This window comes from Bubalus kerabau, chromosome 16 (assembly GCF_029407905.1).
Source record: "Bubalus kerabau isolate K-KA32 ecotype Philippines breed swamp buffalo chromosome 16, PCC_UOA_SB_1v2, whole genome shotgun sequence".
NCBI lineage: Eukaryota > Metazoa > Chordata > Mammalia > Artiodactyla > Bovidae > Bubalus > Bubalus kerabau.
Window position 1 is genome coordinate 29,060,727 of NC_073639.1, and position 26,984 is coordinate 29,087,710.

General features: G+C 35.0%; 1 protein-coding gene across 1 annotated transcript in view; it reads right to left on the reverse strand.

Annotated features, from left to right (window-relative positions):
* Positions 1–11,946: 11,946 nt before the first annotated feature.
* Positions 11,947–26,984, reverse strand: part of PCDH10 (protocadherin 10) — a 42,207-nt gene continuing 27,169 nt past the window's right edge. Inside the window, exon 5 of the mRNA XM_055550006.1 lies at positions 11,947–13,369. Coding sequence (XP_055405981.1) covers positions 13,350–13,369 — 20 coding nt within the window. The 3' untranslated portion in view covers positions 11,947–13,349. The remainder of the gene's footprint in view (positions 13,370–26,984) is intronic.

Genomic DNA, 26,984 nt, shown 5'->3' on the forward strand with positions numbered 1-26,984 from the left:
TGGACTGCAGCCCACTAGGCTCCTCCGTCCATGAGATTTTCCAGGCAAGAGTACTGGAGTGGGGTGCCATTGGTCCTGCTTAGACCATACATTTCTCATTCTTGAAGTCAGGAGACCTTCCTGACCACACATGCACAGAAAGGTTTCTTTGAGGCCAAAGGGGAGTGATGCCAAGAGATGATCTACCCACAGGCCTTTTCAGTAAAATCCATCTTGGCTAAGAGATATGCACATCTCTTGGGACTATCCTAAGATATACCAAATATGGACTATGAACAAGGCTAATCAAAATGATTAACCAAAGGAAACCTGGAAGAAATGCCCCACAGAAATAATTCAAACTGTCAGGAGGGTATGGCTCAGGGATTCTCCCTCTGAGTCTCCCCCATGTCTATCCACATTTACTGTACTCTTTTCCTCTTAATAAATACTTTACTTTCTTCACTACTTTCTGTCTTTATGGAAATTCTTTTCTTCAAAGCCCAAGAGCCAGGGCCCTTACCACTGACCATTGGTCTAGTGGCTAAACATTGGTGCTTTTACCACTGCGACCCAACCTCAATCTCCAGCTGGGAACCTGGGCCATGCTCTAAGCCACTGTAAGCTGGGGCCACCCAAGATCAGGGCAATCATACTTATACACTTTTCATTAGTATGGACAGACAGCAACTTGAGATTGTCAAAAAGGGGTCGAGAGAGATGACTCAAAGTCAGTGGCTGTGATTTTTGATTTCCTGGACACCATATCACCAAGAAATAAAGAGTACCCAGGCTGATGAGTGGGTACTAAACTTAGGTATATTTTCATCTCGAAGTTTTGAAATTAGTATTGCTTAAATAAAAACTCTGAAGCAGTCTGGAATTTCAGGAAAGTAATTATTTCCATTCTCAGACTGTATTCCATACTTTAGGTAACCAAGTATAAAGCAATAGAAGAAATAATAATAATAAAATATGCCACTTATTGTGTGTTAGCATACATCAATTCACCCAGTTCTCTTCTACAGCTTAGTTAGTGTACTTCCCCATATTTTAAAAGGTAAACATTCAGATGTGAAGTAACTTTTCAAAAAGATCTTGCTTGTCTTTTCACAGCCATTAAATAAGTTTAAATTTAAAATACAGATCATATGGTGCAGTGCTTTTCTAACATTTAGGGCAATGTTCACAGTAAGAAATACATTTCACAGAGTGACCTAGTTCACACATGTATCTGAAAAAAATATTTCACAAAGAACTATTGGCTTTTATCACAAATGATGTTTTGATATTTTTCAATGCTACATTTTTCACTTTTGTCCTTTATTATGGTTGGAGAAGACTCTTGAGAGTCCCTTGGACTGCAAGGAGATCCAACCAGTCCATTCTGAAGGAGATCAGCCCTGGGATTTCTTTGGAAGGAATGATGCTAAAGCTGAAACTCCAGTACTTTGGCCACCTCATGCGAAGAGTTGACTCATTGGAAAAGACTCTGATGCTGGGAGGGGTTGGGGGCAAGAGGAGAAGGGACGACAGAGGATGAGATGGCTGGATGGCATCACTGACTCGATGGATGTGAGTCTGAGTGAACTCCGGGAGTTGGTGATGGACAGGGAGGCCTGGCGTTCTGCGATTCATGGGGTCGCAGAGTCAGACACGACTGAGCAACTGATCTGATCTGATGTCATCTTTGCATGAAATGTTCCTTTGGTATCTCTAATTTTTTTAAGAGATCTCTAGTATATCAAGAGATACCAAGGGAACATTTCGTGCAAAGATGGGCACAGTGAAGGACAGAAATGGCATGGACCTAGCAGAAGCAGAAGATATTAAGACAAGGTGGCAAGAATACACGGAAGAACTATACAAAAAGATCTTCATGACCTAGATAACCACAAAGGTGTGATCAGTCCCCTAGAGCCAGGCATCCTGGAGTGCAAAGTCAAGTGGGCCTTAGGAAGCATCACAACCAATAAGGCTAGTGGAGGTGATGGAATGTCAGTTGAGCTATTTCAGATCCTAAAACATGATGCTATGAAAGTGCTGCACTCAATATGCAAGCAAATTTGGAAAACTCAGCAGCGGCCCCAGGACTGGAAAAGGTCAGTTATCATTCCAATCCCAAAGAAAGGCAATGCCAAAGAATATTCAAACTACTGCACAATTTCACTCATCTCACACACTAGCAACATAATGCTCAAAATTCTCCAAGTAAGGCTTTAATAGTATGTGAACTGAGAACTTCCAGATGTTGAAGTTGGATTTAGAAAAGGCAGAGAAACCAGAGATCAAATTGTCAACATCCATTGGATCATAGAAAAAGCAAGAGATTCCAGAAAGACATCTTCTGATTTATTGACTACACCAAAGCCTTTGACTGTGTAGATCACAACAAACTATGGAAAATTCTTTAAGAGATGGGAATACCAAATCACTTTACTGTAAGGTGAGTGCAAAAGAAAAAGAGAGTGAGCCAAGCAGTCAGGCAAGAAAAGGGAAATTTATTAGAGGGAAAAGAGAGGGTGATTGGCTCTTAAGGAGAACCAGCATCCTCCCTTTTTGATGGAGTCCTTCTTATACCCACCAATGAAAAATTCTCTGAAGGGATATTCTCCACATAGCTGGAGATCTGGAATCTGGTGGTCTCACAGCTTTGAGAAGTTTTTGATAATCAGATTGAGTTAGAAGTAGCTCGTGGATAGTTTGGTTGGTGAAGGCTTGTAAGCGATCCTGAAGAAATTTTGAAAAAAGACACATTAAACATGAGTGGAAAGTTAGAATTAGGGTAAATAAAAGAGGAACTAGAAAAGGTAGGACCCAGGACATCCAATTCCAATTGCTTACCCAGTTTTCCCATGTATTGCTAATGTGTTGGCGTATTCTCAAGGCTGTTTGTCAGATTTCTTGCTGTTTCCTTCACAATGCCTGATTTATTGGCATAGAACCAACAGGCTTCCTCCAAAAATAGGCATAGGCCTCCTTTTTCTGCTGTGAGGTCTAATCCTCTTCTTTTTTGGAGGACCATGGTTGCCAGGGAATCTAGCTGGTTTTGGATAGTGATAAGGCTGTTAGCTATTTCTTCTAGGCTGTCAGTGAGGTCTTTAGAAAGGCTTTGATAGTAATTTAAAGAGGTTGTGAGTCCTGCAGTCCCTGTCCCAATCCTAGCAGCCATTCCTAAACTAATTAGTAGAGGATCGAATTGAATTGCCTGTCTGGGCCTGTTATGAGTTAGTGGGATAGGAAGGGTCTGATTGTTAGGAGCGATAGAAATATCTGGGGCCAGATATACCAGGGTGCATGTTCCTCTCCAGTTAGTGGGAAGACATAAATAAGTAGTGGTTCCACATAAGAAAAATATTCCATGAGTAAGAAGACAACACCTGAAATTGATAGCAAATAGGTGTCTTTCTGGGAACTTGTTAGTAGTCTCTGAAACTGACAGTGAACTCTCTAGTGTAGCTTCTACAAGAGGAGTATTTATACCATATGCAGAAGGGAGTCTCCCCAAGAAAGTAAGAGAATGTCCTGCTGTTCCTGAGACATGATAGATTAGCCTGAAGGGAAAGAGAGATGTGAAGTGTGATTACAGAGGTGTGGCGGTATAGTTCCTAGTTGGGGGTAAGAATTGCACATAGAGTTTTGTCTGGAAAAACAGAAAGGAACCTATTGTAGACACAAGTCAGAAGTGGTGGGTGTTAAGGAGCAGTAAGCAGGCTAGATCAGAGGGTGGGCTTGGGATAGTAATAGAGGCTTTGAATTTTGAGAGAAGGTCTCTCCTAAGAATAGGAGTGGGGCATTTTGGAGAGTATGAGAAAAGAATGGGAAAAAGGGGTATCTTAAAGTGTGCAAGATAGAGGCTTGGTTATTCATGGCATAGATATTAAATCCCCAAATAGAGACTTGAGAGACCTTATTTTTTTCTGAGTAGGCAAGCATAGCAAAGTAAGTGGCCCCCATGTCAATGAGAAAGGAGACTGGCTTATCTGCCACTCTAAGAGTTACCCTGGGCTCCATAGAGGTGATGAGAGTTGGGGCCTCTGGCCCTGGGTACCTTCAGTCTTCAGTGGCAAGTCCAAGGAGGCTAGGCAGAGCTGGGCAGAGCTGCTCAAGACTAGGAGGGGATGTCTGGATCCCTGGAGGGGGATTTGGGCAGTGGACCCTCCAACGTCCCTTTATGCCACAGCTGGGACATGGACCTGGAGGGGGCCTTGGCTTTAGGCATAAGCAGGCCCAGTGGCCTTGTTTTCTGCATTTGAAGCAGGGCCCAGGGGGCTTCCTTTCTTTGTTGGTTGATGGAGTCTTGGAGCCATTTAGGGCAGTGGCTAAAAGGTGGTATTTGGCCTGATCTCACTGGGCCTTCTCTAGATTTGCCTATTCTTCCTGGTTATTGAAAATCTTAAAGGCTAAATTTAAAAGGTCTCATTGAGGGGTTTGATGGCCTTCTGCTTTTTTTAGTTTCTTTTGGATATCTGGGGATGACTGGGAGATAAAATGGGTGTTAAGGACAATGGTGCCCTCTGCTGAAGTGAGGTCTAATTTTGTATATTTTTGTAGCGCTTCCATTAACCTGGCTAGAAATTGTGCCACATTTTCATATAGTCTTTGAGTTATTTCTCGGAGCTTATCAAAGTTGATGTTTTATGGGCTTTATGCCCTGCCTTTTGAAGGCCCACAATTAGGCAAGCAATCATATGCTCATCCAGGTCTCCCTGCCTGATAATCCCAGTTGGTATCATCTCGGGGGATAGCCATTGCCCCTACAGGCTTAGTATGTATCTCATCAGCATGCACCTGAGAGGCTTGCCATACTCATTCCTTCTCTTCCGGGAGAAGAGTGGAGGAAAGTATGATGTAAATATCATGCCAGGTTAAGTCATAAGACTGGGTAAGATACTTGAATTCTTTTAGATAATTATCTGGGTCTGAAGAGAAAGAGCCAAGATGCTTTTCAATCTGAGATAGGTCGATGAGGGAGAATGGGACATGAACCCAAACAATGCCTTTTGCTCCAGCTACTTCCTGTAAAGGGAGAATTGGGGCAGGGAAGGAGAGGGATCCTGCGGTGAAGTTTCCTGATTTAAAGTTGTTCAGACCTGTACAGGGAGGAGATCTAGGGAGGTCAGGGTAAAGCCTTGGGACCCTCAGGGTAGAGGGTGGGGCTGAGGTCTCCTAGCTTATCTCAGGCACAGGCTGGGGAGGGGTGTTGGGAGCTACAGCCATGGAAGAGGCCTGCTGAGAAGGAGGGAGAGAGGAGGGGACTTAAGGTAGAGGTTGTGGAACTGGAGGATTCCAGAAAGGTGGAATCCAAAAGGTGGATCTGGAGCTGCTGCAAGGGGATTGGGAGCTATAGGGTGTGGGCTGTGGTCCCAAGGGTGGAAGGAAGAAGAAAAGTCTAAACAGGGAACAGGAGACATTTTATTAGGAGGATGTGGCCCAGAGTGGGCTAAGAGTATTTGAGAAGCAGAACAGGATTCACAGAGAGCAGAGAGCGAAGAAAACCTGAACATAAGGGATTTCTAAGCACTTTCCCTTGTAGCAGCGGCTGAAGTTTTCGAGGTTCCGTAGAGTATTATAATCGAGAGTTCTGTTTTCTGGCCACTGGGACCTGTTATCAAGTCTCTATTTAGGCCAGACAGTGTTAGAATAGTAAATAAGTCTTTTTAGTCTTATCTCCCCTTGGAAGCCCAAGGTTTTTAGGTTTTGGAGAAGGCATCTTAGAGGATTAGATTTTGAGGGCTGGGTTTGAGAATTTCCCATTGTGGCCAAATAGGAAGGTTAGACAAAGGTAAGAGAAAGTGAGGAGAAAAGTCCTAGAAAAAAGGCGTCCCCATTCTCAGGACTTTTTCAGAGAGTAATAATAGTCTGCTTTGAAATGGGTGCCCCCTATTCCAAAGTCAGATGGGGCACAAGGCAGAGGGCCTGAAGGCCATGGGGATCCTCCCGCCTAGTGCTAGGACTTGGAAAAGAGGTGAGAGAGAGAGGATCCGAGGGAATGGGATTTCACTGACCCTTGGATGAAATGTGGGCTGGTGAGTGGATGTCAGTCACAAGGCAAGTGGAGAGTCACATCCCAGAGCTCACTCAGTTTCTCAGCAAGGTCTGAGCGAGGGGACCACTGGAACTGGGCTTGTGAGAGGAGCCCACCCAGTTGCGGTGGATCTTCCCTCCCAGGTTTCAGCACCAGAATGTTAAGGCAAGTGCAGAGAAAAAGAGAGCAAGCCGGGCAGTCAGGCAAGAAAAGGGAAATTTATTAGAGGGAAAAGAGAGGGTGACTGGCTCTTAAGGAGAACAGGCATCCTCCCTGTCTGATGGAGTCCTTCTTATATCCCATCAATGAAAAATTCTCTGAAGGGAGGGTCACATAGCCAGAGGTCTGGAATCTAGTGGTCTCATAGCTTTGAGAAGATAGGCTCCAGTGAGATAACAGCATGCCATTTGGACAATTTGGTCAGTCTCACAGATCACTGTGATTTTAATCTTTGTTTGCAAGGTCAATGTAAGGAGCCATCTTATCAATGAGACCCCATGTGGGCCCTATCACTTACCTGCCTCTTGAGAAATTGGTATCCAGGTCAAGAAGCAACAGTTAGAACCAGATATGGAACAATGGACTGGTTCCAAATAGGGAAAGGAGTATGTCAAGGCTGTATATTGTCACCCTGCTGATTTAACTTATATGCAAAGTACATCATGTGAAATGCCGGGCTGGATGAAGCACAAGCTGGAATCAAGATTGCTGGGAGAAATATTAGTAACCTCAGATATGCAGATGACACCACCCTTATGGCAGAAAGTGAAGAAGAACTAAAGAGCCTCTTGATGAAAGTGAAAGAGGAGAGTGAAAAAGCTAGCTTAAAATTCAGCATTCAAAAAACTAAGACCATAGTATCCGGTCCCATCACTTTATGGCAAATAGATGGGGATAACAATGGAAACAGTGGCAGATTTTATTGTTGGGGGCTCCAAGATCACCGCAGATGATGACTGTAGCCATGAAATTAAAAGATGCTTGCTCCTTGGAAGAAAAGCTATGACCAACATAAACAGCATATTAAAAAGCATAGACATTACTTTGCCAATAAAGGTCCATCTAGTCAAAGCTATGGTTTTTCCAGTAGTCATGTGTGGATGTGAGAGCTGGACTATAAAGAAAGCTGAGCGCCGAAAAATTGATGCTTTTGAATTGTTGGAGAAGACTCTTGAGAGTCCCTCGGACTGCAGGGAGATCAAAACAGTCAATCCTAAAGGAAGTCAGTCCTGAGTATTAATTGGAAGGACTGATGGTAAAGCTGAAGCTCCAATACTTTGGCCACCTAATGTGAAGAACTGACTCATTGGGAAAGACCCTGATGCTGGGTTAGGGTTAGTTGAGAGGTGAGAGGAGAAGAGGCCAACAGAGGGTGAGATAGTTGTTTGGCATCACTGACTCAATGGACATTAGTTTAAATAAACTCCGGGAGTTGGTGAGGGACAGGGAGGCCTGGTGTGCTACAGTCCATGGGGTCGCAGAGTCAGACACTACTGAGCGACTGAACTGAACCGACGTTTTTTGTGTCCTAAGTACTTATTTTTGATCTTATGCTACCACCTTAATATATTGAATTGCTCTCACAACTCAATGTTGGGTTTTGACCACAAATGTGATCACTGACTTATTTGATCATTTTACTATTTAATAGTCTCCTCTTATCTCTTTGGTCCCCAAAGCAAATTATTAATAGAATTTTCTTGAAGACAGATATTACCATGTTACATCCCCTCATTGTCAAACCTTAATATATGTTGAGAATCTAATAAAATTTAACTTTACCTCTGAAAATTCATAATCTGGATTAAATAGACGAGTACATGATATGATTCACAGAGCAGATAATAGTAAGGGATAGGAGATCCAGGTGCACAGGGGAACCAAAGCTACTTGTAGTTATAGCTGTTAACATTTAACTGAGAACCATCATTCCTGCATATTTTATTAGTTCTTTTCCATTATCAGGTTGGCTTTACTACATGTTCATATACTTGGTCTTCTCTTTTTGTTTCATAACATGAACCTCTGTCCAGATGTGTGTAGTTTGAACTCAAGAAAATAATTTATGCAAACCACACATGGAATTAAGAAGCACACATTTTTTCTATTACTTTTTAGCTATTAAAAAACATAAATTTCTATAAGATTCATTCAGATTATTTTACATTATAGAAAATTCTATACCTTAATTCATGTTTTCAGCTTGGGCAATGATACCCAAATGATTTTTTTTTAATGTTTCCATTGACTTTAAATATGAAACTGTTTGCTTCTAAAATTTCAGATAAAATTTTTTTCTTTTATTGCTTGAAGACACTCATATCCTAAATATAATGTTGTTTTAATCCTTGTGGACTTTTGTATTACTACAACTTAAAAAAATTAAAAAGAAAATTTAACATTAGGTGGAAAAATACATGTATGAAATATTCATTGAGGCTATCATGAGACTCATATGGAACTAAATGCCTACTTTCAAAACTATAAATATAGTGAAATCCTTTAAACCTAGCATATGTTGCTTCAAATAAGACTTGGTTTTGAACAGATGTCCCCTTAGACCTGTTATATTAAGACTAAAAGTACTAAATCAACATTAGTTGTTTTTATACTTAGGGCCACATTTTGCCACTGATTTTTATTGAAAGCTCCCACAGGCGTTAAGTGGAAGACCCATGCATGGAAAAATGGCATAATATGTATCCTAGTTTTATTTATTTCATATGTATACAGCAGTATAAAATAATATATTACATTTACACTCATTTTACTTATGTATTATTATAGCATTCACAGTAACAAACACTATAGTTAAGATTTAAACTCATCTTTTGTTATAATACCCTGTTTTCACTCACAGATAACTGTCTCAAAAATGTGTTTAGAGCTGAAATTCCCTGCTTACTTTCAGCTCCAGCATGTATGAATGTATTGGAAGTCTGAGTTCTGTCACTCAGAAATTTTTGAGTCTCATGTGAAAATTTAATTTTTTTTGCATTATTAATGCATTATTCTCATGCAACTCAAAAACATCTCGAGTGTAAAACTTCAAACTAAGCATGTGACAAGTTTTCAAGAAATAAAAGCCATTTTTCTAATTTAACAAATACTTAAAAATAGCAGTGGTTAGAAATACATGCATGCACACTAAAGGTATTAGAATTTTAGTCATATTATTGCCTGCAATACTCTGGCGGCACCCAGCAACCCACAGACTTCCCTGGTAGCTCAGTGGTAAAGAACCCGCCTGAAAATGCAGGCGACTTAGGTTCAGTCCCTGGGTCAGGAAGATCCCCTGGAGAAGGAAACGGCAACCCACCCCAGTATTCTTGCCTGGGAAATCCCACGGACAGAGGAACCTAGCAGGCTACAGTCCCTGGGGTCGCAAAGAGTTGGACACAACTTAGTGACTAAACAACAAACAACAACCACCACCCATTCTCATAGAACGCTGTAATCTAAAACCTATGCCAAGTTTCAGAAGAAAATAAAAATACCTAACAGTAGTTTCTCAAATTACTGTCTTAGGGTTTTGTTGTTTTGTTTGAGGGATATTCCTTGAAATGCTAACAATATATTAAGTAATATTACTACTCCATGGCATAAAAAATATGGAATTTTGTAATTTTCTGTTTTTCCTTGTTGAAAAGGAACATAAAAAGGATGTTAAGTGCAAAGCCTTTACCACTACAAAATTTGAGTTGAAAAAGATAACCTAAGAAATTGCAATATGAAAAATATAAGATTTTCAGAAAAATTATCAAGTATATCAATGTTTTCAGTATTTTTGAATTCCTTGGATATTAAACACACACAGAAATGTAAAGGGGAGGAAAAAAAAACCACATGCAATGACATATAACAGTACTATTATCAGTCAGTGACATGAATTATTTTATCTTGCTGAACACTTGCAACATTCTGACTGAATAATTATATTAAAGATGAACTTTACTCCAGTAAATAACTTTTGGAAGTTAAATGGTACAATTAATGCACAACTATTGAAGTTTATGTCAAAAACTGTAAGGATTTTCTTTCTTCCTCTTACTGGAGATGCAGGAGGGTTTCTATATTACAAAAGATCTGACAGCAAATTATAACACTATTAAGAAAAAAATAATTAAAATATTTAAACCTTCTACTGTAGCACTTAATTTGCAATGTTTGATAAAGGCATTGCATTTAATATCTTCATAAAATAAATATTCATATCTCCTTAGTATTTACTAAGATAGATGATATGCTTGTAATGATACAGACGTCTTATATCTGTAAAGTAATTCTGATGCAATATTTAAATATCTTATTTAAAATGATTTCACAAAATTATGTTCACAAGTTAAAAATTAGAATTTTATATATGGATGAAATATTTCTAAAAATTGTCATTTGACATACCTTTGAAACATCAAGACACTGTTTCCACAGGAAAATATCGACTTTTTACTACTCTAAAACTAACCATGTTAACAAGGAGTAAATGTCATGATTATTCTTTTCTGAAATAATTCATTGATGGAATATTGTCTAATAATTTGGATATTGTTTTGCATTGATATGTATAAAATTATGGAAGATTGGATATAAGGATGGCTAGATTAAATAGAAAACTTATTCTAAATTTTCTTTTCATACAAACCTAGTAAATGTTCATTTGGAAAGCTTCATTATTGGTTGGTTGAATCTTTCCATCTTAAAATCCCCCTCACTGGTAGCTAACATTTTGGCCAATTTAATAAAGTCATAAGCTTACTGTGTTGTAACTTCTGATTTATGCTGGTTGCAATGAATAGATTAATAACTAATCACTTAATATTTCATGTTTAAATCATTCTAGTTGTATCACAGATTAGGCAAAAAATTTGTTGTTTTAGAAGATCATAAAATTTAAGAACTAAAATGCAAATTAGTATGTGTTTACTACAATATATTAAAAAAACAGACAAACATATGATATGAGAAGTTGATTCAAGGGGGATTATATTCAATGATATGAAAGACTAAATGATTAAATAAAGTTTTGGTCAGACAAATTAGTATAACTCTTAGAGTATAACATATTTTCAATGCATGTAATAAGTCTGATGGATGTGGGCTTCCCCCCATATTTGTAAAATTGTGAGTGAAATGTTTTAATTAAAGCAGAGTGATTCAACAAGAAAATAATTTTCTTGTTTAAAAAGCAATTACAATGAACAGACTTTTTGTCCAGTTAAATTATTTAAAAACATATAGTTTCTTACTAAAATAGTCTATCATCCAAAATATTAATGTAGTAATGCAAAAGTTTTGAGAATATTTTACTGCTGCCTCTAGTGAATGTGTGTGCTTTTTGTGTCATATGTGATGGATTAGCTTCAAATATTTTTAAAAGGTCCCCCAAAGCCTGGAACATTACATAGATTATTTCGTTACATAAATTGATTGGGATTGTGACATACTAATATCTATTTTGATAAGACAAATAAGTGATACCAAGATATCACTCAAATATGCACAGCAATGACCTAGGAATATATATGCATATTTATATGCATTTTATTGATAAATCTAGGAAAATATCCCCATTCAAATGACACAAAATTAAGTGGAAGACATTTGTTATGTGTCAAGTTTAGTCTGTTCTTTAATAACAGTCTGGCTCAAACTATCATTGAACATGTGATCAGTTAAAATTAAGGAAAATATTTCAGAATCAGTCTGCAATTTGGGTTGGGAAAGTATTTAGATATAATGTTGAAGGAGTTTTTTAGAGAAGAACTGTGACAAAGCTGGTTTTTGCTTAGAAGGTTATCTCACATCTTCTGATTTTCCCTTTCTTATTCGTACTTTAACAAGCAATAAACAGCAGTATAATAAAAGGAATATATGTAAAAGAGGAAAATGCAGATTACTAAATTTAATAATCAACTTGTTAACATAAACATAAAAGGAAAACTTCACTTTTCAAGGCTGACTCATGAAGAATTTTCTCTTTAATAAAATAATGACTACATTTAAACTATAATTCTCACACATAAGATAATGCTGAAACAGTAATGTACCACGTTTCTATACCAAATTTATTTGTTTTAAATTTAGAGATCCTTTATATCTTATAGGTATTCTTTACCAGTTTAACTATTTATGTATCTCTATATATTCATATAGAGTTATAGATTTTATATGTGTAGCATGTGTTATTAGAAGTCATGAAGCTATGCAAAACTATGCAAAATAAAATCCTATGTGAGTTGTATGATTGAGGACTCCATTTAAAATAGTAATTTTCAGCTACATATTTTACACCACAAAATGTACAGACACCAGTGCTTTTTTTTTTTTTTTTGCTAACAACAAATACAGGTAAATGTATAGATTCTTTATAAAAGCTTTAAATGATTCTAAATTCAAAGCCATAGAAGTAGAATTGAGATTATCTAGATTGTTAGATATTTTGAGAGTACATGTTCAGTGCTCTTTTGATAACATCGACAGCTATATCTTTGGCATTGAAAATTCAGTACGAGTTCTTGACAAAATTTTGTAGCTTGGAGCTTCATTTTTTTTTAAACAAGGAAAAACAGGGCTGAAAAAGATATGAAAACTGGGAGGAAACTATTAATGATTTTCTTTTCCTTCGTATGTTTATCTTTGGGACCCTGAATTACCTTTTATTTTATTATATGATGCGGATTGTATGAATCCATTTAAAAACCAACTGAGTTGTACCACATTTTAGGAAAATTATATAATATAATATATATATTTTATATTTATTTAGAAGCTTTGAAATAGTACAGTAAACACTTTGCAACACGGTGTATAAACTACAGAATGTCTTTGATATTTTGTGGGTCTTCAGAATACAACATTTTTTATAACCCACAGGTGAAAAGAACATAATCACAATCTCTCTTGTAAAGTTGGAATAGTTTGGGGAACACTTGATCACACAAAAATAATATAAAACAGTCAAGTTTAAAACAGTGATATTGCATTTATAATGCACAAATTTCCTTTATCTTTATGACTGGCTTCTCGTGGTGAATATAAACATCTAAAGGGCTCAGTGACATTTGGAGAGAAAAGATATATAGTGCTGTAAACAGGCACACACTGATCGGAGAGGCAAAATCAGTTGCCTAAAGTTTCTACAGTTCTGCACATTTCAACTCATTTCTCAGGCCTGCTGAGAGCAATTAGGTCCTATAATTGGCCATGATACTCTGCCGGCAATCTAATACTCAGTTACACACAACTAACTGGATGGCCAAGATAAATGAAGTTGAAAAGTTGATGCTTTTGTTGGTCGACTTTGTGCAAATCATGCTGCTTCAGGTAAGTCCTGTAGAATTGACTAGCATATCCTTTTCCGTGCTGTGAAAAAGAAAAGAAAAATACTCTAAGAAAAACAGCCTGACTTTTGGTGGTTAGAATTGTACATTATTGTAAAAGAAACAAATACAGTAAGAAACAAGTTGTATCCCCGTAAAAGACCCCTGTGATGGCAAAATATTTCCGTGTCCCTTTGGCTTCTAATAGTCATAGTCATTCTGCTGTTTGACTTTCTGAAAATGACAATTTTGACATTTATACAAATCGGTTTTGCAAGTGAAATGTGAGCTTTAAATACCAACCTCCAATTATGTTATTAACTTTTTAAGGTTATGTATAAAACAATTCCCACTTCACTATCTATACACAGAATAGAGGAAAAATTTGTAGTCCTTACATTTGCAGAATAAGTCTTCAGTATATCTATGAATAACTACATATATATTTAATTTAATAAGCTCTATACTTCATACTCTTAATCTACATATAATAAGAGAAAACTATACCAGGAAGTGTTTATGTAGTTAAAAATTAAAGGATGATTCACATTTTTAAGTTTTGTTTTATTTAATTTTTTAGAATCATATAAAGATCAAATCTTTTTATGGCCTATAATTTTTTAAGGTAAGTGTATCCCCTCAAAGGAATCAGTTTTCTCCTAAAGTGGGAAGAGGCGGAGGGGAGAAAAAGATATTATTGAATGTGCTATTGAGTTTTGAAGCAGAATATCCAATCATGTAGATTTATGATCTTGTTTTTATTTATTTGTAAAAAATAAAGGCTATTTCTTCCCAGTTATTCATTATCTTTGTAATATTTGACCTCGAGCACAATGAGAAGAGAAACTGTGTCTTTTAGCTCAGTATCTGGCACATAAGATATATAATAAAAATGTGCTAAAAATCAAGATAGTTCAATTGTGATTAAAATATACATGTATATCTATCTCATTAGAAATTAAGAGCTATGCTAAATAGCATAACTGAACTGTTTCAATCCGGTGGATAGTTATATTTTTACTGTTTCTTACGAGAGTAAGAACATGCTGATGAGTTCAATTTCTCTTGTACAGTATTTCTACTCATTTCAAGTAGATTTTCAAGTTATATGTTATTCTTAATTTATTTTTGCTGACTATCTTATTTATTTCTCCTCAAAAACTCAGTTCCTGACCAGATCATCAAGCATTTCTTCATTTGTTCACCTATTAGAAAAGACATCAAATAAAATTATAAAAATCAGGTACCACCACTGACAGAAATGAAAGTGAAAACAAGCATATACTTATTCTGTGTACTAACTGGTATTGAAAATAATCAAAATGTATTTTATAATATATAACATTATGAATTATAAAATGAGTTAGCTGTAACAGGGGACCACATGGTAGCTATTATAAATTACCTGGTCATAATGCTACACATAATACTCTCGAGCAAATAGAAACTTTGCTTTTTTCGAAAAATCAAATCCTACTTTTCCATATGCCTTTGTGTTCAAATTCTCAGCTTCATGATAAACTTGAAAATATGAATGAATGCTTTATTTTGTATATATCAATCAAGATTTAAAATTCTCCAGGAAATTAAAATATTTAGCCATCATAGAAACTTGGGCTTATAAAATGAATTAGAACATATAGTTGCTGTGATCAAATAACTTATTGTCTAAACTGAACAACTGTGTGGCTGAAAGAGAGCAGTATTAATAACTACAGAAGACATACTCTTGCACTTTTCCGACAACCCAGAATATACCATCATCTTACAAATAATATAATTTTTGTTTTCAAAATAAGTTGGAGATATTACTTACAGGTTGAAGTTTTTTCTTAAACAGTATAAAACAGAAACTATTGATTTATAAGAACCATCATTCTACAAAGTTCAAAACCAGAAGAAAGTCAGGAATAACCTATTTCAACCTATGCTGCTGCTAAATCACTTTAGTTGTGTCCAACTCTGTGTGACCCCATAGATGGCATCCCACCAGGCTCCCCTGTCCCTGGGATTCTCCAGGCAAGAACACTGGAGTGGGTTGCCATTTCCTTCTCCAATTTCAACCTATAAGCCAACACTTTATGTGAAAAAAATGAATTATACTGAAAATCTGCATCTTAGTATAAATACAGAAATTAGTGAACCTAACTCAGGTTTAAATCAGTAAAATATTTCTAATTAGGTTAAAAGATCACTTATGAAAAAAGCTATTAGCATAGATATTATATGTTTATTTGATTTAGAGTACCAAAAGAAATAGTGTTATGAAAATAGTTCACAGTTATAATTAATATCTGAAACATAAACAAAAGCTTAAAAGGTTTATTTTATTGTTGCTTAGGGTTACATGTGTGCTGCTTTTATTTAAAGTGCACCTATTCCACTAGTGCTCTGAATAATATAAACCACCTTTCATTACATTTACCTTTTCCCACCTATGTGTTAATTCAGGAATGCAAATGTGAATAAGACAAGTGTAAGGACTGAGGTGGATGGTCAGAAGAAATTAGAATGGAGAGGGAAGATTTCTTTTACTTCAAAAGTTAATTTCCTAAATGTTAAGGATTGCTAGACAAGCTAGAGAAAATAAAAAGTTTTATTTACTAAAGTTACAGTTATATACATCTTGTTTCAAAACTTTTAAGAAGTTTGAATACTGAATAATGATTATTCTTTAGGTGTTGTATGGATTAAGGTTGAACAAGCAGCACATAATAAAAAAGAAAAATCAATCTTTTTACATTTTAGGCTCTGTACCAAGGACAGTTGTTCCACAGTATTAACTATTATGTCAATGCATCTGTTACATTTCAGGCTACAGACTATGGGTCAAATACATTGAATCTCTATGCTTTCTGATGTATTCTATATATATTTTGGAATTATCAAAGCATAGTTGAAGAATTTCTGCTTTTTCTTTTCATTTCACAAATGTATTTTTCCTTAGCTGTTCATTAGCATATGTGGGGATTTAATCACTTGATATGAATGAAATATTTTACTTTCAGTCAAATCAAAAGTAATAGGAAAAGGATGATTGCCATTCCTTTTTACCTCGATTCATTCACTGCATTTATTCTTCATAATGAGTCATAAGAATGTTACATTTAAGACAGCTATTTTACAGTCTTAACTACATATGAAAAATTATTATTAATGTAGAAGAGATTCAAATACCCATCTTCTCATAATTTAGCATATATGTATGCATATATTTACCATGTATATATGTATATTTTCAGCATATATGTATAATTTCAATGAAAGTTCCATGATGCAAATTTTTTCTTATATTGGAGAATCATGTTGTTGCCTTTAGTAATTTGTAAAGTATGATATTAAACTGTTGGACAGTTAAAAATTCTAATGACTTAAGAAGAATGACTGTAAATATGTATGTTTCAAAAATAATTGAAAAAAATCACTAGTGGTATTCTATTTATTCAGCATAATATCATTTAATAATAGTCTGGTGAAAATAATTTTGTATGATATATTAAAATGACAATTTAATCATTTGGATAGTCACATTCCTCTGCTTTCATAACAAGAAGCATAATACCCTTTATACTTTATGACAGTGTAGATCACAGAAGCTAAAGCAATAAATAAAGCTTAAGAAGTGATCTAATCTATTTCTGCCACTGAAAGAAAGAACAGCCTTCAAATATCCCACATGATTGAGACTCTCCACTACAGTGAAATACTTCTAGAAGCTGAGATCAGTAAGCGACTTGGGACGTCATTCAAATGTTTCATGAGTCTCACGGTCAGGACACTTCTTTATGTATAAAGTCAACCTAGCACACAAGAGTTTAAGCCCGTTCCCCCTTGTAGGAGTCTGAAACACCTGCTCTCTGTTCCCTGTGTGATAGCCTATGATAAACTGAAAGAGCATTTAAAAGCAAGCCCCCATTAGAGATCTTTCCAGCTGAATAATCAGTTCTTTTAACTTTCCTCTGTCTCATTCTCAAACCATTTTTGAAGATTCTCTTCAAAAATGTCTCTAAAGAATTTTTTTTTCTCTTTAACCCTGAAGTTTTGAAATGAGCATAGTTCATTAACTATTAAAATTTGCTGTTTTGTTTTTTTTTATCTTCCCACTTCCCCATATTGCTTTTCTTTTTCAATATAGTTGCATATTGTTCATATTATGTTTCCCCCTCTCAAAAATTACAAAAATATTTTAAGTTAGATATGTATATAATTAAAACCATTACATGCTATGCTTTATTATGAATTATAAAGACCAAAAGCCTTCTGTTAGTATAATATAGATTGTCTTTCTAACTACATTAGCTCAGAGCAATGTAATCTTGAGTTCTTATATTTATTGCATATTCTTCACACCACCCTCATGTTAAATTTATTTTTTTTCCTTTCATCAAACAATATACCTCTTTATTCTACTTTGACATAGTTAAGAGATTATAGAATATATCTAGAAAGAGTTCATTTGGAGAAGGACATTTCCACCTGTAAACCTGATTAATCTTTTAGAAAGGAAACTGAAATAAATGACTCAAAAAAGCCTTCAGAACATTCATATAAGAAATATGTCATACAACCAAGTGTTTTTTTTTTTTAGTTTAATCTATATAGGCATGCAACGCTTACAATATGCTTTGTAGTTATTAAATATCTATTAAATTAAAAGATAAACCCAAGGGTATTTTAAGAGATAAGAAATCGGCAAGTGTAGTTTTGTGGATTACAAATGTACATCAATAAATGAGTAAAATGAACCATTTCTAAAATAAGAGATAAACATTGACACTTTAGGTCTAAAAACTCTGACACCCCTAAATAGTCACCATCTTACCTAAGAATCTAGCTACCAATACATTTATTTTTTAGTTATGATGTAAACCGTATATCAATTTAAGATTAGAAAATAAAAATAAATTGGACATCATTTGCTTATTAAGAATGGTTTGTGCAAAGATGGAATTAATTTCATAAGCTGGAAGTTACCCTTGAGGTGAAGCAGAGTTCATGCACTATGCAAAGTCCATAGTTTATTACCTGTGAAAATTTCAGAATTTAGTATTGCTTGGAACTTATTTTTAAAGCCTGTTTTGTTGTTAGATTTAATAGCCTTGAAAATATGGGCTTCTATTTGTCTACAAGCACAGTCCAAAATTATGACAGAATACCATTACCTTCACATAGCTTTGAGGAAGAGAGTCTCCAGAAACACCATGAAATTCTTCTTGATAGAGGATCCATAGGCTTCTAGAAGTTTCTACATACTTGTGTATATTTGTGTGTATGTGATTTATATGTAATGTGTATGTGTATGTATACTTTAAAACTATATTCTTATTAAAGGCGATGCAGATACTTTTGCTAAGTCGTATCCTACTCTTTGAGACCCCATGGGCTGTAGCCTGCCCTACGGCTCTGTCCACAATATTTCCCAGGCAAGAATATAGGACTGGGTTGCCATTTCCTTCTCCAAGGGATCTTCCCGACCCAGGAATCAAACCTGAGTCTTCTGTGTGGCAGGTGGATTTTTTACCACTGAACCACCTGGGAAGCCTACTAAGGCAATAAGATATTTCATCAAGAAATATCTATTCTATGGGTTACTGCAACTTAGTCAACTATCATTAATACTTTTAACAGGGTAGGGGTAATTATAGTAACTCAATTTTGTTTTCTTTGAAAATCTTTGTCTGTAATTAATTATATTAAATGAGTGCTTTTAAATCTACAAGAAAAAATAGATAGTAATTAACTCCTTTAATTAGACAATATACTTTATCATTATTTGAATTGATTTAAGCAAGATATTTAAAAACACATGGTAATCATCTAGACACAAAAATTGTCAATATTTTAAATATCATTTTTAAACACTAAAGAATTAAAATTTGACATTAAAATATATGCTTAAAAATTTTATCATAATGATGTACTCGCATAAAATTTTATAGATTCAATGATGTGTTACAAACTTATCTAGAAATGTCAGAAATTTTGCCTTGTAAGCTTAACAAATATTCCCTGAGGAGGAAAAAGTAATAGGACATGATCCTACCCAGAAATCTTTAGCCATCATCTCTTTGACAAACAAAACCCCCTTGCCTCAATGGTATCTCACAATCAAGTCTGAAGACAGAATTATTTTTTAAATCTCTGAAGCTACTTAAGCACATATTTAGGAAATGAAACTCTAATGTTTCCATGTTCATAATGTCATTGAAAAAATTTCTGGAAAACTTTACCACAATGTACTAAGATAAAGAAACTATGATTTATTCCACGACTATTTGAAAATTATATTCTTTACATGGCAATAAAGAAATATCTGTGTAATTTTTTGTGAAGGCAATCCACTCAATTATCTTTTTAAAAATGACAAAGGATCTTTCATTTAACTTAGACAAATACCATTATCATGTGAATCTAATTTCTAGCAAGATATCCATATGCTTCTTTAAAGAATAAATGGTTCAGGTTTTTTTTTTCTTTGAAAATTATGGAGTTGATAATATTTACTGACATTTCAAGTAGTTTCCTTCAAAACAACATTATAGGGAGATAAAATTAGTTACTTCCCTGTGAGGCTGAAATAACATTAATTTTCCAAGCAAAAGTTTGGAAAATTCATGCATGGCATTAGCCACTCCTCTAAGAATAGGGATGTTGTACCTGTATAGGCTTATTTACAACAGCCAACATCACTGTATCACAATATTAAACCAACCATTAGTGACATGCACAACTTCATCTTTTATGTGAAAACCAAGCATACATTTCAGCAATGAAAGATGGGAAAAATTTAAGAATAAATGCATAAGATCTTCATTTTAGAAATATACAGCCATGTATCTAATTTCTTAACCACTAATAGCCTACTTAAACAAGGATAAGATTTCTAAATAATTTAACATTTTAGATAGCTAAGCTATGAAAATAAGTGGAAAATCTTTGGGCTGGTAAATAAAATATTATACTAATAGCATGACGTTTACAGGGTTATTATCAAAAAAATAGAGACAGCATACATGACTTAGAAACTGTGTGTAAAAGTCTGGCTATTTATTTAATATACTTGAATTCCCCTAACATCATTCAGTTGCTTCTATGTCAAAACAAACAACAAATTAATAACAGGAAGTACATGGTCAGAAGAGGACTGAAATGCTAACACACTGAAAAGTGAAAGCTAACCACTAGTTTTCTGTATCTAGGGAAAAAAAAAAAAACACTGAACGGGTTAGGAATCTAAGAATATAGACATCAGCATCAATAACTTCTTGAGTGGGGTTGCCAAATAAATACAGACGGTCTAGTTATATTTAAATTTCAGAAAAAAACAATGAATAATTGTTTATATACCCCATGCAATATTTGGGTATCATGTATTTTCACTTGCTAAATCTGGCAACCCTAGTCTCAAAACATCAGTTACAAGATCCCACATATGATACTAGTTATCACTTAGGAAAATGTTATGCTGTGTTTCCTAGAAAAATATTACACTATCGTCTCTAATTATTCCATAGCACTGTGTCATATAATAAATTTGTACATATTTCCATCTACAATGATTTTAAAGTTAAAATGGTGGAATTCAAAAGGAGATTAAAAATAAAATATAAAAATAAGTTATCTATGATCATACATGAATACAATCTTGTCATTTAAATTTTTTTGTTTTATAATTAAATTTTAACTCTGATTTTGAGTCAGATACTTGTTCTGTGAGGTAGCTATAGCATATTTGATTAAATGTTCTTTATTCTTTCCATAAGAAGTATAATTTTTAATTATTTATTCTAAAAAATTAAACCTAAATATACATTCTCATTTCAGTTCTATTCTGGAAACTCATTAAACTACCTCCCTCTTGGCCTTTCAAATTAATCTAGAATAGGATAATTAGAGATTTGAAAACTGATAAGCAGTGAATAAAACCCAGCTTTAAAACATCACAAAAATGCTAAATTGCTAAAATAAGATTATTATCATGCTTGTTAAACATTAAAAATCATTTTAGTTATGTTCTAATTAAATGACAAGGTTTAAATCCTTAAACAGTTATATTACATTCCGTAACTGTAAACTTTGTGTTTGATTAAGGTTTATCCTAATTACTGCAAATATTTAACCACCCAATAAAAGTAAAAAATAAAAGGAAAAGTCATGTATTACATTTACTATCTATGGAAAGTATCACAATAAATCTAGGAACAAGTTCAAATTTTAAATAACTAACCTTTGTTAAGGCAGTAAGAGATTCTGGTTAAATAGTATTAATAACGTATATTTATATGTAACATATCTATATCATTAATAAAATATGACTAGAGTATGAATGTACCTACATGTCTGATACTAAAGTTCTCATAGAGCAAAATAAAAATTTTGCATCTTTGTTTAAAAAAGAGCATCTGAGATATTCTTTAGTTGCCACAATGGCATAAAGAAAAAATTTGAAAATAACTTACGTGATAATGATGAAAAGCAAAAATAATAAAGATTTAAAAATTCACACAAAAACCCCAAAAACCTACAGGAAAGCCAGAAAAATTTTGTCTAGCCATAGTTGTCCTGAGTTATCCACAATTTCTTGCTCATACTTGTTTCTCTGTAGTGGATTGTGTTTTATGTTCATGTATAAGATTACCTTATTTTTACTTGAGGTTCATATATATGTTTGTGAATTATATGTGACAGACAATTAAAAAGATATAGACTAGTGACATTAGCAGTTGGTGATACTGAACTATGAGGATTAAGAGGTTATTGATCCAATCAGAAAAGAATAAATATGTAAGGCCAGCATAAAAGAACATGAAAATCATGGAAGGTGGAAAGATGATGAAATCCAGGACAGTGTATGTTAGGAATGGAAATGGTTATGTTGGGGGGAGTTGTTTGTTTTCCCATCCAGAGATTACTGTAATTATATTAATTTATGTTAACTGGGGAGATAGCTAAATAACTAAGAAGAGAAAAATGCACTTGCTTTTTTGGTTTCAGGATGTTTCATCTATTGATTCATTGATGTAGCCTAATAAGCCTTTCTCGGTATTTACTTCACTCCAGACAAAGTTCTGGGTTTTGAGACCTTAATGCTTTTGAACTGTGGTGTTGGATAAGACTCTTGAGAGTCCCTTGGACTGCAAGGAGATCCAACCAGTCCATTCTGAAGGAGATCAGCCCTGGGATTTCTTTGGAGGGATTGATGCTAAAGCTGAAACTCCAGTACTTTGGCCACCTCATGCGAAAGTTGACTCATTGGAAAAGACTCTGATGCTGGGACGGATTGGGGGCAGGAGGAGAAGGGGATGACAGAGGATGAGATGGGTGGATGGCATCACTGACTTGATGGACGTGAGTTTGAGTGAACTCCGGGAGTTGGTGATGGACAGGGAGGCCTGGCCTGCTGCGATTCATGGGGTTGCAAAGAGTTGGACACGACTGAGCGACTGAACTCAACTGAACTGAACTGAACTGAAAATAGGTACACATGCTTCTTATCTAAGAGATCTACCCTTTTAATAGCTTAACTAGTTTTACAGGATATTTTAAAAACAGCAATTACATATAAAACCTATAAGAAGTTACAAGGAGAACATATATATATATATATATATATATATTGTTGTCTGAGAAGACTTCCCATTTAAGTAAAAGGAGTTGAATCTTGATTGATGAGAGCATGTCCAAGCAGACACGGTGGGGAGTGGATTTGTAGATGAGAGAGCATTCCAGAAGGAGAAAGGCATGCCAAAGTATAAGGGCCTGGGAAAAGTGGTATATAAAGGAGCCAGCAATCATTGAATGCATGAAAGAAAAAATGCAGGCAGGGTTTAAACAAAAAAGCCCTTAAAGCTAATAAAAATGTGAATTGCTGCAGCCAAAACAGAAAGCCTCTCAACATTCTTAAAGTGGAGAATATTACAGTCAAATGTTTATGGATGTAAATATATTCTCTAATTATTTGACAACAGAAGTCAAACAGAAAAGTAGAGGGGTTTTCATTAATTTTGATGAATTAGGAAGAAATGCCTGGGTTCAGGGAATGCAAAGGAAAGCATATTTGTGTCTTCTCACAGAGAAAAAGCAAGGATCCAGAGTTTATACTTCACACATCTGGAAATAGTTTGCATTCCATCACCCTAAATCTTCCAAGAGTGACAAAATGTTTTGCAGCCAAAATGACTGCCTGGATGTTTCGTGGCTGATAACTCAATTCTAAGCATAATTGTGACAGAAAAAAAGCAGTTTTATGAGCTGCTAAAAGAAGTCATTCCATCCCAACAACCTCAAGCCTCTGGTTCCATCAACAGCAATAAAAACCAGGAACCTCTAGAAAAGCATCGGACATTTTTTTTCTCATAAATTTTGACAAAGACAAACTAGGCTTATAAGGATCACAGACTGATATTAATCATATATAAGATTTATATATGATTTACATAAAGATTTTGGTGAATATTTTTTAAAATAAAATACTGCTTCAGGGTTTCTTTTTTCACAGAGAGACATTCGCAAGTAAAGTAAATCACTCCCTAGAAGCATCTGGTCTGCAACTCACAGAAATCTTGATAACACAGGGACAGTTTTAATCATGGCATTTAAAATAACATATTTAAAGTGATTAAAGTTCTCATTGTTGCTGCTGTTGTTTACTGGCGAAGTTGTGTCCAACTCTTTGGGACTCTATGGACTGTAGTCCACCAGACTCCTCTGTCCATGGGATTTCCCAGGTAAGAATGCTGGAGTGGGCTGGCATTTCCTTCTCCAGGGGATGTTCCGGACACAAGGATCAAACCCATGTCTCCTGCATTGGTAGTCATTCTTTACCACTGAGCCATCTTAAAGGACACATACATTAGATCAAATATTTCCTATGCAAAAATAAGTTCTATTATATCTCAACCTACTAGTATTTTCAGTTATCATCTTTCACAGTGTCTACTTTTCATGTCTAAGTATCTTAATTTAAAAAAGAAATCACATTTGTTTTTCACACCATCTCACAACTGTGAGATTGCAGATGCAATCTTCTTCCAATCATCCAGCCTCAAGACTTGAGAGCTACCCTTTAGCTTAGTCGCTCAGTCATGTTGGACTCTTTGTGACTCCATGGACTGTAGCCCACCAGGCTCCTTTGTTCCATGGGGATTCTCCAGGCAAGGATTACTGGAGTGGCTTGCCACGCCCTCCTCCAGGGGATCTTCCCAACTCAGGGATAGAAGCCCAGGTCTCCCACATTGCAGTCAGATTCTTTATCTTCTTTATTGTCTGAGCCACTAGGGAAGCCCTGAGAACTATCCCTGATAACTATTAATACTTCCTTTACCTTTTATTGTTACATTTAGAATTCTAATGCTGAACTTTTTTTTTCCCCAAAATTTCTCTAATCCTTTCATTTTCATTCTCCATTGGGCCCGTAGTACCACAAAGTTTGAAACGGCAGTAACTCTCTATTAGTACAACACCAAAAATTAAACCTCATGCAACAAATCCATGCTGACTTCATTCTAGTGTCCAATTTCTTAAGCCAGAGATTTAACAGTGAATTGGTTAGAGATGTTTACACTAGAATCAGATGCCGACATACACCATGGGCTGGCTCCCCACCATCTCTTGTTTCTCAATGTTATAATCTATAAAATGGGGACAGTAAGAATACCTATTTTAGTTGGCCATTGTAGGATTTAAATGCATTAATGTCTGAAAAGTTCTTAGAATAATGCCAGGAACATATTAAGTTCTTAACAATTGTTAGCTACTATTACTATTGGTATTATCATTAAATCATGTCTGAATCTATCCAAAACATGACTTTCAAACTAACTTCCAATATTAACCCTGGATTTTGTTTAAAGATTTAGAAACCTAGAATATTCAGTTCATAATTTTTTGCTTTCTAATCCCATACTTTTCTTCATGAAAGTCTGTACTTTTTGTCTATCAGTTAAAAATCACATAGTGCTCCAATATTGGCCCCCAAAGAGAATTCTATAAATTCTTCTTTGATTACACTCTAAGATAGCAGTCCCCAACATTTTTGGTGTCAAGAATTCGTTTTGTGAAAGACAAACTTTCCATGGACTAGGGTAGAGGAGGATGTTTTACATTTATTGTGCACTTTATTTCTATTATGTAAATCGCCAGCCATTAAATCCTGGAGGTTGGGGACCCCTGCTTTTAGGGATCTTTCCTGAAGATAACCAAAGCCATTTTATTCTAGCAAAGTAAACTTAGAACATAGAATCATTGGGAACCATTGCATTTTGAGAGACAATGCTTAATACAGTTGATAGTTGAATATCATTCATGAATATATCAGGTGAAAAAAAGCTAAATCTATTTTAAGATGTCATTTCTTTCATAGCTGGGAAACAGCACTATAAATGCAGGAAAATTTCACTATTTTATAAAAGATAAGAAAACTTTATTTTCATAGGAGCCAAATATAAAAAGAAATAAGCACATATGATGCATGCAACTGGGCACCTAACAACAACTTAGCTATTAGGCCTCTTGCTTTCTAGGAAAATAATGATATCTATGGGCCTCCCTGGTGGTTCGGATGATAAAGAATCTTCCTGCAATGCAGGACACCCAGGTTCAAATCCTGAGTGAGGCAGATCCCCTAGAAAAGGGAATAGCTACCCACTCCAGTATCCTTGCCTGGAGAGAGGAGCCTGGTGGGCTACAGAACATGGGGTCATAAAGAGTCAAACACCAATGAGCAACTAACACTGTGGAAGGCAGAACAACAAACATAGAGAATCATAAAATCATGAGAATTATACTGGAGAGAGTCCAGTGAATAAGCCATAAACAAAAAGTAAAATTTGAGCAGCTTTTTCAGGCATTAGTCAAAAGCGCTTATGACATCATTTTCTAGTTCTTTCTGACTTTGAAAGACAAAAGTATAAAAATATAAATATAAGGCTGACTGATAGAATCAGGTTTACCAGATAACAGGATTTTAAAGAAGAAAAAGGAGGCAGGAAAAACTTTGAGCTTCTATGTGTAAAGACTGATTTATGGCAGACATAGATACCTAACATATCTTATAGAAAGACCCAATTTTCCACACTAATAGACTCTTTACATTTACTTTGTGTGATAATTTTAGGGCATTTGTGTCTCTCATTCAGGGCTATCAGAACTCTTTGAATTAACAATATCTTGCCCAAGGCCAGAATTTACTCTAAAGGGTTAGTACCATTGTCAAAATTCAGATAAAGTCAAATTGGATATGGCCATCTGTTTGTATAATTTTTAAATTTTTTTGACTTGAAAAAATGTTCTTTATTTTTCTACAATCATCAAATATATTCTGCTGCTTTCTGTATGAAGTACAAATCTGTTGTTCCAAAAAAGAGTATTCTTTGTCAGATTATTTTTACTGTTTATTGTACATAATCAATATCTTCACTCACTGGAAATGCAGAAGTAAAATAATGAGAATATGAAATGTTAAAAGTTATAACCATGCTTTGTGACTAACATCATTATGAAACAAATAAACTTTAGTATTTGCTGTGCATTATGCTTTTGGTTCTCTTCTACGCGTTTCATTGATTTCACAGATGAAAAAGAAAAATAGTCATACTGTACTTTTAAAGCATATGTATTATGTGAAAGAATATATACTGCAGATGTAAAATAGTGATATA